Source organism: Prionailurus bengalensis, chromosome A3, assembly GCF_016509475.1.
Source record: "Prionailurus bengalensis isolate Pbe53 chromosome A3, Fcat_Pben_1.1_paternal_pri, whole genome shotgun sequence".
In the NCBI taxonomy this organism is placed as follows: domain Eukaryota; kingdom Metazoa; phylum Chordata; class Mammalia; order Carnivora; family Felidae; genus Prionailurus; species Prionailurus bengalensis.
In genome coordinates this window covers 22,626,672-22,639,533 of record NC_057354.1, presented here as the reverse complement: position 1 = coordinate 22,639,533, position 12,862 = coordinate 22,626,672, and the positions used below count along the sequence as shown (strand labels likewise).

At 52.8% G+C, this 12,862-nt stretch overlaps 1 protein-coding gene across 5 annotated transcripts in view; it reads right to left on the bottom strand.

The window, feature by feature from the left end:
* The window catches only part of SOGA1 (suppressor of glucose, autophagy associated 1), a 72,981-nt gene that overhangs the window by 49,966 nt on the left and 10,153 nt on the right, over positions 1 to 12,862 (bottom strand). For all 5 annotated transcript variants that reach the window (XM_043602427.1, XM_043602424.1, XM_043602425.1 and 2 more), the window contains exon 2: positions 2,478 to 2,702. In XM_043602427.1, the coding sequence (XP_043458362.1) occupies positions 2,478 to 2,702 (225 nt within the window). The remainder of the gene's footprint in view (positions 1 to 2,477; positions 2,703 to 12,862) is intronic.

Genomic DNA, 12,862 nt, shown 5'->3' with positions numbered 1-12,862 from the left:
GCTCATGGGCAGACCTCTCAGCTCATGGGCCTCTGGCTTCGGGGTGTTCCTGTCCCTGTCACTCTGAATCCTCAGGGAGGGGGAATGGGGCCTGGGGTCTGGGACCCTGCATTGTGAACAGACTCTCAGGGATTCTTATCCACAGGCTGAGATTCTGGCCTTCCCTTCCCTGCCCTTGTCCCCAGCCACTTCACCTCTGAGTGCCTTATAAGTTCTTCTCCTGAACAGTAACACCACAACCAACATTTGCTCGTCTGCTAGGGGAGCACTGAGAACCAGAGTCTGTGGTCAGCACTCTCTTTACTTGAGCTATTTCATTTTATCCTCACAAAAATTTCTATAGGTGGAAACTAGTTTTATCTTCCTTTTCCACATGGGGAAACTGAGGCTCAGAGATGTGAAGGAGCTCTCCAAAGGTTACACACCAAGCAAGTGGTAGAGCAGGTCTTTGAACAACTACCACGCTGCCCTCCACATGCTGAGCCATGTTCCAGCTGAGGTTCAGTGGGTCCTGCAGGCTGGGAGGACCACAGACAGAGAGCCCAGGGGAGGGGGATACCAAGGCCTGAGGTTTTATTCATGGTGCGCTTTCACCGAAAACCTATCTGCTCGATAAAACCACTGGAACTGCAAAAGCCCTATAGATTTGGCTGCTCTAAGCCCCATATTTAACAGAAGGGGAAACTGAGGTCCCAAGAAGTGGCCCCATGCCAGTCGGGGCATGGGCCAAGGAGCTGACAGAGCAAGTCAGAAGTCAGAGAGTCCGGAGAGATACCCAGCTCTGGGGTTGCGGGCGGGGGAAGGGTCCCTACTTGGGCCCATCAGGCCCTCCCAGGAGATAGCAAAGAAGTCACAATTCTGAGAACCCCCCCAAATGCCGGAGAACAACCCCAGCACATGGGGCAGAGTGTGGTGGCCAGAGGCATCCAGCCCAGGCCTGCAGGGATGAGCTCAGCGCTCCAGCTGCAGCGGCGGCGGGGAGAAGAGGGAGGAAGGGGGAGAGGTGGGGGGGGGCAAGTTGGATGCTGATTGGCTAGTTCAAATCCCAACAGAAGGGGTGGCTTCCCCGAGCCCAGAGCTCAGAGATCCCCCCTCCCACACGCACACCAGCTGCTCTGGGCTCCTCCCAGGGAGGCACTGGCCACCCAATCAGGGCCTCCTCCCTCCCTCATCCCTCCCTCTAAGGCTGACTCTCTGGTGTACCGGCCCCAAATACCCAATCACCTAGGCCCAAATCTACTTCATCTGAGCTTCCCCAGCTGTTCCTCATCCCACACTCCCTCAACCCAGTGCCTGGAGTTTGAATATTTGTGCAACCCTTTGTCCCGGGGGCTGCCCTGTCAGGTAGCTTTGGCCGGGGAGACAACCTTTCTGAGCGCAGTTTCCACATCTGCACAACAGACCTATAACCCCACTGTGCATGTGCAAAGACAGTCTGCAATGGAAGCCTGCCTGCGCTGGTTGGCTGGCTGGCACTCACTGTTTATCTCCCCTGGCCACTACAGACAGAGGTCTCTCCCTCCAGCATTCCTCCTCTCCCCTCCTGGTTCAAGCCCACTTCTCCCACAGGCCTCAGTTCAGAAGTCACCCCTGCAGGAAGAGGCCCTTGGGCCCCCAGGCGGCACCAGGTGCCCCCACCCCCAACCGCTACATTCCCCTGAGTTCTGAGAGCAAGAGACTGGGCCTGGGTCCCCACTAAGTTCTCAGCCCCCAGACCAGGGCCCACACACACAGACAGGGTGGACTGCTCTTCTGGAGGCCCCTCTTGCCAGCCTCCAGCCCAATCCTCTCCTGCTTCACAAGGCAGGGAGGCAGGGAGTGGGGCAGTCAGGCACGGGAGGCTGATAAGCCTGCACTGGACCAATGACACAGAGTGTCAATGTGACCTTGAACAGGTGCTTCCTTTCTCTGAGACTGACTTTCCTCATCCAGAAAATGCGAATAATAATAGCTAACATTTTTGAGTGCTTACAGTGACATTTTACCTATATGATCTCTTCTAACCCTCATAGAACCCTGTGAAGCAGGGGCTGCTGTTACACCCATTTTCCAGATGAGGAAACTGAAACTTAGGTGACTTGCTCAAAATCACAAAATGAGGGCATATTGGAGTCAAGGTTTAAACAAGCCCTATCCAACTCCAGGCCTTTGCTACTCATTAGCACAATAAAGAAACCTCCAGGGACAGTGCAGGGATAGGGCAGGGACAACTCCAAGCCCAGGACCAGGTGTGGGAATGGCTCCTGTTAATAGGATTCATATTTATGATATCACGTTGGGACACTCCTGGGAAATGGTCTGTCGGTTCACCAGGGATCCCCACTTTGCAGATGAGCAAGCTGAGGCCCAGAGAAGTGGTGTAACTTGCTCAAGCACACACAAGGGGCGAACTGTGGGCTGACCTCGGCTCCACTTGGGCTTGTGCTCCCAACTCCAAGAGGGGTACCTATGAGGGTGGGGGGAGGCCCAGAGCTCACCTTGACGTCCTGCTCCAGCCCGCGGATGAGCTCTCCATCCACCTGGCCTGTCTGAGCGGCACGGAGGCTGCGGCGCTCAGCCTTGCGCAGCCGGTACTGCAGGATGCGGCAGGTCTTGCTGGCCTGGTCCAGCTGCTGCCGGAGCTCCTGCAACTGGTACACATCCTCCTCCATGTAGACATCCCGCATCTCCAGCATCTCTGCGCGCAGCTCCTCGATCTCATCCTGCAGTGGGGGGAGAGGCGGTCGGGTCACGGGGCTCGTGGCAGTGGCCTGTGTGTCTGAAGGCAGGCCACACCCAACGCTCTCCTAGCTGCCCTGGGGGCCTGGGTGTGGTAGGCTGAATAATGGCCCCCCCAAAGATGTCCATGCCCTAATTCAAGGGACTCTGCAAACGAGATTAAGGATTTCGAGATTGGGAGATTTTCCTATATTATATGTGGGTGGACCAATGAAACCATAAGAGTCTTTATGAGAGGGAGGCAAGGGGATCAAAGTGGGAGAAGGTGACATGACAACAGAAACAGAGGTTAGAGGGACGTGCTCTGAAGATGGAGGAAGGGCCTCGAACAGGCTGCCTCTAGAAGCTGGACAAGGGAATGGATCCTCGCCCAGAGCCCTGCCATGTGGCCTTGCCAAGGTACCCCTGCCAAAGCCTTGATTTTCAGACTTCTAACCTCCAGAACTGTGAGATAATAATCTGGGATTGTTGTAAGCCACTCAATTTGTGGTAATTTGCTGTAGCAGAATAGAAGCCTACCACACTGGGGAAGCAGGACAGACTCATTCAACGAGCATTTGTGGGCACCAACCACGTGCCAGGCCCCCCGTGCCAAGCGTGGGGGTGGGAAGGGACAGTACTGACCAAGACTAATGTGCCCCCTTCTGTGTCTTCTGCATGGAGCCCCAAGTCTCACTGGGGAGACACATGATAAACCAACAAATACAAAAAATCCAAATGAATGGCAAGAAACAAAAAAACCCCCACCTGGGTAATATGCTAGAGTAATGGGGAAAGGCTGTGTCCAAGGACGTGATCGGGGCAGCCATCTCCAAAGAAGGGACATTTGAGCTGAGGGAAGAAGGAACAGCCATGCAGAGAGACAGCCGGGGAGAGAGGACTCTAGGCAGAGTGTCCAGAGTGTGCAAAGGCTCAGAGGCAGGATAGAGCTCAATGGGTCAGAATACAGCAAGGTGGCCAGGGTAGCTAGAGGAGGGATAAACTGAGGCTGGGGAAACAGACAGGGGTCGGCCATCTAGGGCCCTGAAGGGCCAAACAGAGTTTGGGTTTTAAATGGAGGGTGTTGGGGGATGACCTCACTTCCCCAGGGCAGCTCCTGACCACCTCTGTCACCAGCTCCCAGATGTCCCTCACTTCCCCTTTGTCACCATGAGCACATCTGCAATTCTTTAATAGTTTGTCTCCCAGACATACTGTGAGTCTCTAGGGGGATACCCCACGTCTACCTCACTCACTGCAATATCCCCCACACCCAGCATGGGCCTAGCATCCCATAGGCTCCCAACAAATATTAACTGAATGAGTAAATGCATGTCCGGTTAGGTAAACAACCCCCAAAATGACATAGTAACATGAAACAATCATTAGAGTGTAAGGGGATGAGTGAGGGAACGCAGCAGAAGAAATGGATTATTATTATGTCTAATAACAAATGTGGAAACTGAGTCACAAGTGGAAATAATACCTACTCTTAGGACGACTGAATGAATTAAAAAAGATTGTACACTAAAAAGGGAAACTGAGTCACGGGGGAGGAATGATCCGCCAAAGGCATCCCTGAAAAAGCACCTAAGGACGGTACTGATGGGGGCAGGGGAGTGGGTCCAAGAAGCAAAAAAACAACTCTTTGGGCCCTGGAGATGGACACAATCTGGAGAGTGTGCTCACCAGCCCTTGAGCCTTTCTTTCCCCGCAGAAAATGTGTGGCTCCCTACGAGGGCATGGCCTGGGGCTGTCCAGTGCCCCCTGAGACTGGGTGGGTTGGTTTAATTCAGGAGCAGGGTCAGGAAGAAGCCAGTTCTTAGTGTGAAAGCTCATCCACCGGACTCCTGTGGACTATTTCTCAAATGGTTCTGAACTCAGGAGAGGAAGACGGAGGGAACAGGTATCTGTTTCTCCCAACTCCATAAGATACTGTCCTCTTCCCACCATCAACCAAAGGGCTTAATCCCCACTTGCCACCACGGCCTCTGCCCCAGGGATGGCTTCAGCAGCAACCCCCAAAGTGGATGATTCTGCCTACACCAGCTGTAGGAGCGGTCACCTCACCAGGACCCCAGCTCCACCTCCGTCCCAATACACACACAGACTCACCGCCACCATGCCAAGTGGACAGAACTAAAAGTGGAAAAAGAGGAAGTGGGACAGTCAATGATCACACCAGTCAAAAGAAATGAGGAAGTGAGGGGTCCACACGCCACTTCAGCCAGTGGATTAAGGAAGCATAAGGGAAACAGCACTCAGGAAGTGCAGGTCAGTCAGCTAAATCCAAGCTAAACCAGCCTCCAGATGAGCCTGTGTTCAAGCCCCCATCAGGCTATTTGCTAGCATCTCACTTCTTCTCACTGCAGTCACACTGACAGGGCCTGGTGATCGGGAGGATATGGAGGTTTGAGTGGACCTGAAGCTCAGGATCAACCAAGGAGAAGTGCAGGGAACATACAAGCTCATTAATGTTGGGCTACATAAACAGATGTAAGGCGTTTAAGTCATAGGAGGTGACATCCCTCAACACAGGACTACATCCAGGGCGCTAGAGTCATTCGGGGGGACCGTTTATTTTTTTAACTTTTTTTTTTTTAACGTTTATTTATTTTTGGGACAGAGAGAGACAGAGCATGAACGGGGGAGGGGCAGAGAGAGAGGGAGACACAGAATCGGAAACAGGCTCCAGGCTCTGAGCCATCAGCCCAGACCCTGACGCGGGGCTCGACCTCACGGACCGCGAGATCGTGACCTGGCTGAAGTCGGACGCTTAACCGACTGCGCCACCCAGGCGCCCCGATTTAACTTTTAAATAACTGATTTTTCTATTTATAAAAGTAAACAGTGATCCTAGAGACAGTTTTGAAAATACAAAAACTGTACATCACTTATATAATTCCTCCACCTGGTCCTAAGTCACAGTGGCTCTCAAGGTGTGGTCCCCGGACCAGCAGCATATAACCATCACTGGGGAACTTGTCAGAAACTCTCAAACCTCAACGGAGACCTAATGAATCAGAAACTTGGGGGTGGGCTCACCAAGTGACTCTAATGCAGGGGGTTTCCTTCCAGTCTTTTTCCTAAAAGGGCCAGAGCCATCTGTGGCAGCACCACAAGACCAGGGCCTGACACAGAGCAGGGACTCAATAAGCATCTATTGAAAACGTGAGTGAATGAATGATTTCTCACATGAGCAGCTGTCTCTCCAGGGCCTGCCCTTCACCACAGTCAGTTTCTGGAAACGCAGGATGTTGCGTTCATGCCAGCTCCATCTCTCCATGGGGCTAAGGGGGGCCCAGGCGCTCGGGGGCTCGTCCCAGCTGCAGGCAGAATGCGGGTCAGCCCCTCCTGGCACGGCCCGTGGAAGAGAGCGGGTCCACAAAGGCCAGCTTGTGGCCCGCACGGGCCGGGTCTGCTGGGATGCAGGCAGCAGAAGCTGGTGAATGCAGGACTTGGGCAGGGGCTGAGCTTTTGGGCCTGAGGTGGGGCCAGGGAAAGGGCCTGCTAGGCCACAGGGTGGGGAGTTGGGAGGGCAGGACCTTGCTTCACTCCAGAAGTTCTTAGACCCCACTGAGCTACCGAATCCTCCAGGGCTGCTCAGTCCAACAGTCCCAGCCTCTGGCCCTACAAAGCCCTGCAATGACAGTCTGAACCAACTGACAGAGCTGGGGGCTAGGGAGGGGAGCTCAGCCTTCCCAACTCCCTCACAGACAGTTCAGGGGCCTTCCTGCTCCTCTCCTCCCTCCCAGACCCCCATCCATGTGGAAGCAGGAGGAAGGGATCAAACCCCAGCAAGACTGTTGGAGAACCCCCCCCGCAACAATGGTGGGGGAACCCCAAACCTCATCCTCCCCTGCAGATAGGAAAAGGCCAGCAGTGCCCACCTCAGAAACTGGGGCCCTGATTCTCAACCCCACAGTCAGAAAGGCCAGCCTAAAGAAGCCGGGGAAAGGTGCTCAGACCTGGCAGGGCCTGCCAGGTCAACGCCATCCATCCCCTGCGGCCACTCCTTCAAGCTGACTTCTCTTCCCCTTGAAGCTCAGCCTGATTATTTAGGACTGGGAAAGGGGGTGGGGTAGGACAGGAATAGAGAATAGGAACGGGGTACCCTGCCTACTGCCAGAGTAGTCTTTATAGAAAATGTTTATTTTGCTCTAATTACAGTGGAAATTCCTGTTTATTGGAGACAACTTGGAAAAAAAGCTGGTCACTTTCTGTCTCCTCCACTATTTCCCACTGGCTTCTCTGCATTAGGTCCAAGCCCCTTAACCTGGAACTGGAGCTGCCCCTGGTCTCCTCCCTATTCCTGTCTTGCCCCCCACCCCTGCATCCTCCACCCCCGACGTCCCGCTATGCCAGGACTAGAAAATAGCTACCATCTCGGGGCACATGGCTGGCTCAGTCAGTAGAACATATGACTTGATCGCAACGTTGTAAGTTCGAGCTTCATGTTGGGGATAGAGATTACTTAAAAATAAAATCTTAAAAAAAAAGAAAGAAAGAAAAAGAAAGAAAGCTACCATCAATGGGGAAGCTCATGAATGACCAGGCAATGCATACATGTGCATTAATGTGATCCTCCTCCCAGCCCTGTGAGGTTGGTATTGAAGATGTTCCCTTTTTGCAGATGAGAAACTGAGGCTCAGAAATTTCCTAGAGCTGCTCAAGCAAAGGAATGGTGGAGCTGGAAACAGGACCTTAACCATGTTCTACTTCAAGGTTTGCTTGGGCTAGTCTCTCTGCTGGAATGGCCTTTGCCAGGCTAACTCCTAATTTATCTTATCCTTCCAGAACATTCTCTCCTTCTCCATCACTACCCCCCACTCCACATCCCCCCCCCCCCCCCAGCCAAACCACACACTCTGAACTCCATTCTTCTCTGTGCTAGCAACTTCAGGTTGCATTTGTCTGCTTTCAACTCTATCTTCCCCAAGAGCTGGGGGGAGGGCAGGTGCCAGGTCCCACCCGTGTCTGGTCCCCAGCACGGCCCAGGACAGGCACACATCATTTTCTACCGGTAGATGTCTGACTAGAAGGATGAGTATGGCTTCTGCCCTGCCCAGTCTCTCTCCACAGACCAGGGTGGGCAAGCTCTCCTGATCCCAGCCCCAAGTCAGCTGCAAAGAGTCGGGGAGAGCCTGGGCAGGGTCTCTCTCCCCAGGGAACTCCTGCTTAGTCACTCACTCCCTGCCCACAAAGTGCATCTCCGTCCATCCCCCTACACACCCTCCAGATGATCCATGAGGTCAGCCTGCAGGAAGCAGCCTCTCAGAGGCAGACCCGCTCCCTGAAATGGATTAGTTCCCAGGAATCCTGGAGGAGTTGGCCAGGAAGAGTCTCTTGGTCCCTTTTGGGCCAGAGGACCAAACATGAGCTCACACTACTGCTAATAATAGCGAGACCTTGCATGGCAGCACGGGGTTTCACAGTTTACAAAGACATTCCGTCTGAATCATCTCATGGGTCCTCACAGAAACCCCATGGACAGGCAGGACAGGAACCAGCACCTCTGTTCTAGAGACGGAGAACTGCAGAGAAGCACAGGGAAGGTGGGCTGTGCCCAAGCTCACACCGAGAGACCTCCAAGCAGGACTCAGATTGCAGACCTCAGATTCTTTCGTCTGTACCAGAATTCAGGGAACTCATCGACTTGGATGGGAAGGGGGAAAAAAATAGCATATCTCTACTTCCACCAGCCTCGAACTAAAAATTAACATTTCCTTCTATTCTGGACAAGCCATAGTTGTATGAGTATTGTATTGCAGAAGTGCCAAAATAGTGTTTACCCTCATCAGTACTTTGAAATTGCACTGACTACACTGGCTAATAGACCGGTCAGCAGATCTGATGAGTTAATAAACATATATTTGCTATATTATAACTTAGAAGTATCTTTTGATAATTATAATATATTTGGCTTCATTTGTGTTTTAAACACTTAAAAACATCATTCTGAGAATTATTCTCAGCAGAGAGCTTAAAGGCATCTGTGGCACAAAATAATACATAGCCTGTGTTCTTTCCAGAGGTGCCTCATCTGTGGGGTCTGACTTGGCCCCCCAGACCCCCTCTCTTCTCCACCAGGGCATAAAGCTAGAGAAGCAGAGCTCGGCCTTCAAGCCACATTTATTTTATTTTATTTTTTAATGTTTATTTATTTTTGAGAGAGAGAGAGAGCACATGCAAGCGGGGGAGGGGTGCAGAGAGACAGGGGGACAGAGCATCTGAAGCGGGCTCTGTGCTGGCTGCAGACTGTCCCAATGAGGGGTCAAACTCATGAAACGCGAAATCATGACCTGTGCTGAAGTCAGATGCTCAACCAACTGAGCCACCCAGGTGCCCCTCAAGCCACATTTTAAATGTTGCAGGAAAGAGGGACACCTGGGTGGCTCATTCGGTTGAGCATCCAACTTCTGCTCAGGTCACGATCTCACAGTTTGTAAGTTCAAGCCCTGCATTGGGCTCATTGCTGTCAGCGCAAAGCCTGCTTCAGATCCTCCGTCCCCCTCTCTGCCCCTCCTCCACTTGTGCGCTCTCTCTCAAAATAAATAAACGTTAAAAAAAAAAATACCTTGGGGCGCCTGGGTGGCGCAGTTGGTTAAGCGTCCGACTTCAGCCAGGTCACGATCTCGCGGTCCGTGAGTTCGAGCCCCGCGTCGGGCTCTGGGCTGATGGCTCAGAGCCTGGAGCCTGTTTCCGATTCTGTGTCTCCCTCTCTCTCTGCCCCTCCCCCGTTCATGCTCTGTCTCTCTCTGTCCCAAAAATAAATAAACGTTGAAAAAAAAATAAAAAATAAAAATAAAAAAAAAGAAAACATTCTGTCCTGCAACATTTATTTATTTATTTTAAGGTTTTTTTTTTTTTAATTTTTTTTTTTCAACGTTTATTTATTTTTGGGACAGAGAGAGACAGAGCATGAACGGGGGAGGGGCAGAGAGAGAGGGAGACACAGAATCGGAAACAGGCTCCAGGCTCTGAGCCATCAGCCCAGAGCCCGACGCGGGGCTCGAACTCACGGACCGCGAGATCGTGACCTGGCTGAAGTCGGATGCTTAACCGACTGCGCCACCCAGGCGCCCCCAGAATGTTTTCTACAAGAAACCTACACAAATATATGACGATAAATCTTTGTACAATAAGGACAAGAGGGGGAAGTTTAGGTTTGGGGCCCACTGGAACACTTGTAAGTGACTCCAGACGATCCATCTGATAAAACTGGTCAGTAGGAGTAGATGGTGAGTAGTCTCTTGACCTGAAGGGCTGGAGACAAAAGTGACCAAATTCGAGGCCCCTCTGCAGAAACACAGCAAGTGGCAATGAGTGATGTGAACCCAGCAACAGCTGCCAGCCAGCCCTGAGGGAACAGGGATGGAAGCAGGGGGTTAGAAGCTTCCTGAAGGCAGGAGGAGATCACTTCTTACCAGCCACCAAGGAAGAAACTATACCACAGCAGAGGTCCCCAGCTACCTCCCACCCACGAGTGTCAGCCCCCACAGGGCTCGGGTTCACCCAGCAGCCCCAGGGAACTCTGATGTGAGTCCTACAGACCTCCTTGGAATACCAAGGCTGAGTCAGGCGCAGGGAGCCAGTGTCTCAGCACAACCAGCTCCCGAAGGGACCCTGTACTGCCTGGGCCTCCTTCCATTCTGTATGTCTCCCACCTCTGCCTCCCCCTCCACCTCAAATGCCACCTCCACCAAGAAGCCTCCCTGGCTGCCCCAAGGCACAGCCTTTTGTGTAATGAGAAATTACTGAGTATGTATAGAGAGCCAGATTCACCACCAGATCACTGACTTTAACCCTGAGGATGGCCAGTTTTCTCCCCATTAATTTGTTCTCCACTTAGTACATGGAGAGTTTTGTTTCGTTGCAACCATGTCACTCTCCTGTTTAAAACTCTCCAATGATCACCAAAATCTGGAAACAACCCACACGTCCCTCGGCTGAATGGAAAAACGGTGGCACACATGTGACGGAATACTACTCAGCAACAAAAAGGAATAAACTGCTGAGACCCGCAACAACGTGGATGAAGCTCAAACACGTTATGTCAGGTGTAGGAAGCCAGGCTCAGCAGGCCATTGCAGGATTCCCTTTACATGACATTCTGGAAAAAGCAAGACCGCAGAGACAGAAAACAGATCAGTGCTTGTGGGAGGCTGGGGGAGGAGGAATGGACTAGAAAGGAGCCCAGGGGTTTTTTGGGTCCATGTCTGGACTGTGATGGGTTACAGAGCTGTATGCTTCTGCCAAAACTCACTTTACTGTATGTAAATCACCTGATCCAAAAGCAAGACAAAAGCCTGACAAAAGCAAGACAAAAGACAAAAGCCACATCGGCTCTGCTCCCAGAAATCACCTCGCCTGTCCCACCACGAAGCGTCTGCCCCAGTGGGTCCCTCTGCCTGGACTTCCCTCCCTGCGTCTCGGCACTACGGGCTCCCCTCCTGCTTCAAGCCTCCACGTAAATGCCACCTCCTCAGAGAAGCCTTCCAAGACCCCTCCAAGCCCATCGTGTCCACGTTCTCTCACGGAATGTGTCACAGGCTTATCTGTGATGCGAATTATTTTCCTTATTGATCTGTTTGCTTATGGAATGTCAGTCTCTGCCACTAAGGTGTGAGCTTCAGGAGGGCAGGACCTGGCGCCGTGCCTGGCACACTAAGGAACAGCTCAATAAAGAGCTGCCGGATTAACAAAGGGGTCCTAAGAGGGGAAGATTACCATTCTGTTCCCCTGCCCTGCAGAAAACCGCTTCTAGTCAGTGGTGCTATGTTTAAGTCTAATTCTGTGACTCTGTGAACCTAATGCCCACGGGGGCTTGGAATCCTGGTAGCGGGCCTCAAATTCCCTCCTACCAACTCCCAAGTTACATTCTCAAATATGTCATCTCCTCCTCTGGCTCCAGGGACCTGACAGGCCGATGGGCAGGCAGACCCAGGAAGAATGACAGAGCCTAGCTAAAGCACCCAGAACTCTCCCTCTGTAGGGTAGCAACCATTCCATGGAGGAACAGCAGCCTCTGCCTGGCCAGCCTTCTCCCACACCGCCCCGGCCACCACGGTCCCTCCCTTGGGCTAAAGCCCAGGGTGCCTGCCCATCTGCCAGCCTGGCTCTGGCCTGGGGCACTCACCCGGGTCCAGAAGGGCTGACCTGCAGGGTGGGCCAACAGTGGCCACAGGGGCAGCACGCCAGCCCCCCGAGAGGCTAGGGCCGCCATCTGCTATCCCTTCTGTCGGTCCCCCAGGTCTGTCAAGGCTCCAGATGAGATCATTGCAGTTGGACCCCAAGGAACGCAGAAGGCTCTGCAAAACGCCACTTCCCTCCCCACTCAAAAGCAAAGATTCTGGGAACAGCCAGGTGGGGGGCGGGGGACAGACAGGGACACTGAGGCCTCGAGAGGGATGAGCACGCCCCACCCCTCCGCCCCAGAGCGTCCAGAGTCAAGCAGAGAGGGACTCTGCATGCCTGCCTCCTAGCCCAGAGCTCAATCCAGCTTAACCTCCTTGGATGAAAGCTGGGCTCCAGTTTGGGGATAGTCAGGGTCAAAAGTCCTAGAGGAGGGCCAGGACGCCCAGCCAGGTATGGCCATACCACACCAATGCCCCTGCTCCAGATGGCACAGAGGCTGCCTGCTCCCAGTGACCCATTGGGTCATGAAGGAAGACAGCGATCTTGGACTTGCCCCTCCAACACCAGTAAATAAAAATAGACAAGAGCGCTCCCTCTGTGCCACGTCTCGCTGTATCCCCAGCCGCCCCCCCCCCCCAACTGCCTGGTGAGGAACCAAGGTCAAATAGGTCAACAGTGTTCTCTAAGGTCCCACACTAAAGTGGCTGAGCCAGGATTCAAGTTCAGTTTGAGCTCCTGTAAACTAGACCAGTCTCTATAATGGGACAACAGTGACAATAATAGCTAATACTTACAGGATCTTACTGTGTGCCAAACACCTGGCTGAGCTCTGCCTGAATTTCCATGATCTCATGCTAACAGTCCTTTTGCGGCACATGCTATTACTTTATGCCCATTTTGTCAATAAGCAAACAGAGGCTCAAGAAGATAAAGGCTCCACAGCCAGTCAGGAGCGTGCCTCCCAAATCTGACACAGCTCTCTGCTTGAAACCACAGACACCCCCTCTGGAGGGGAGGGGTGTGTGCG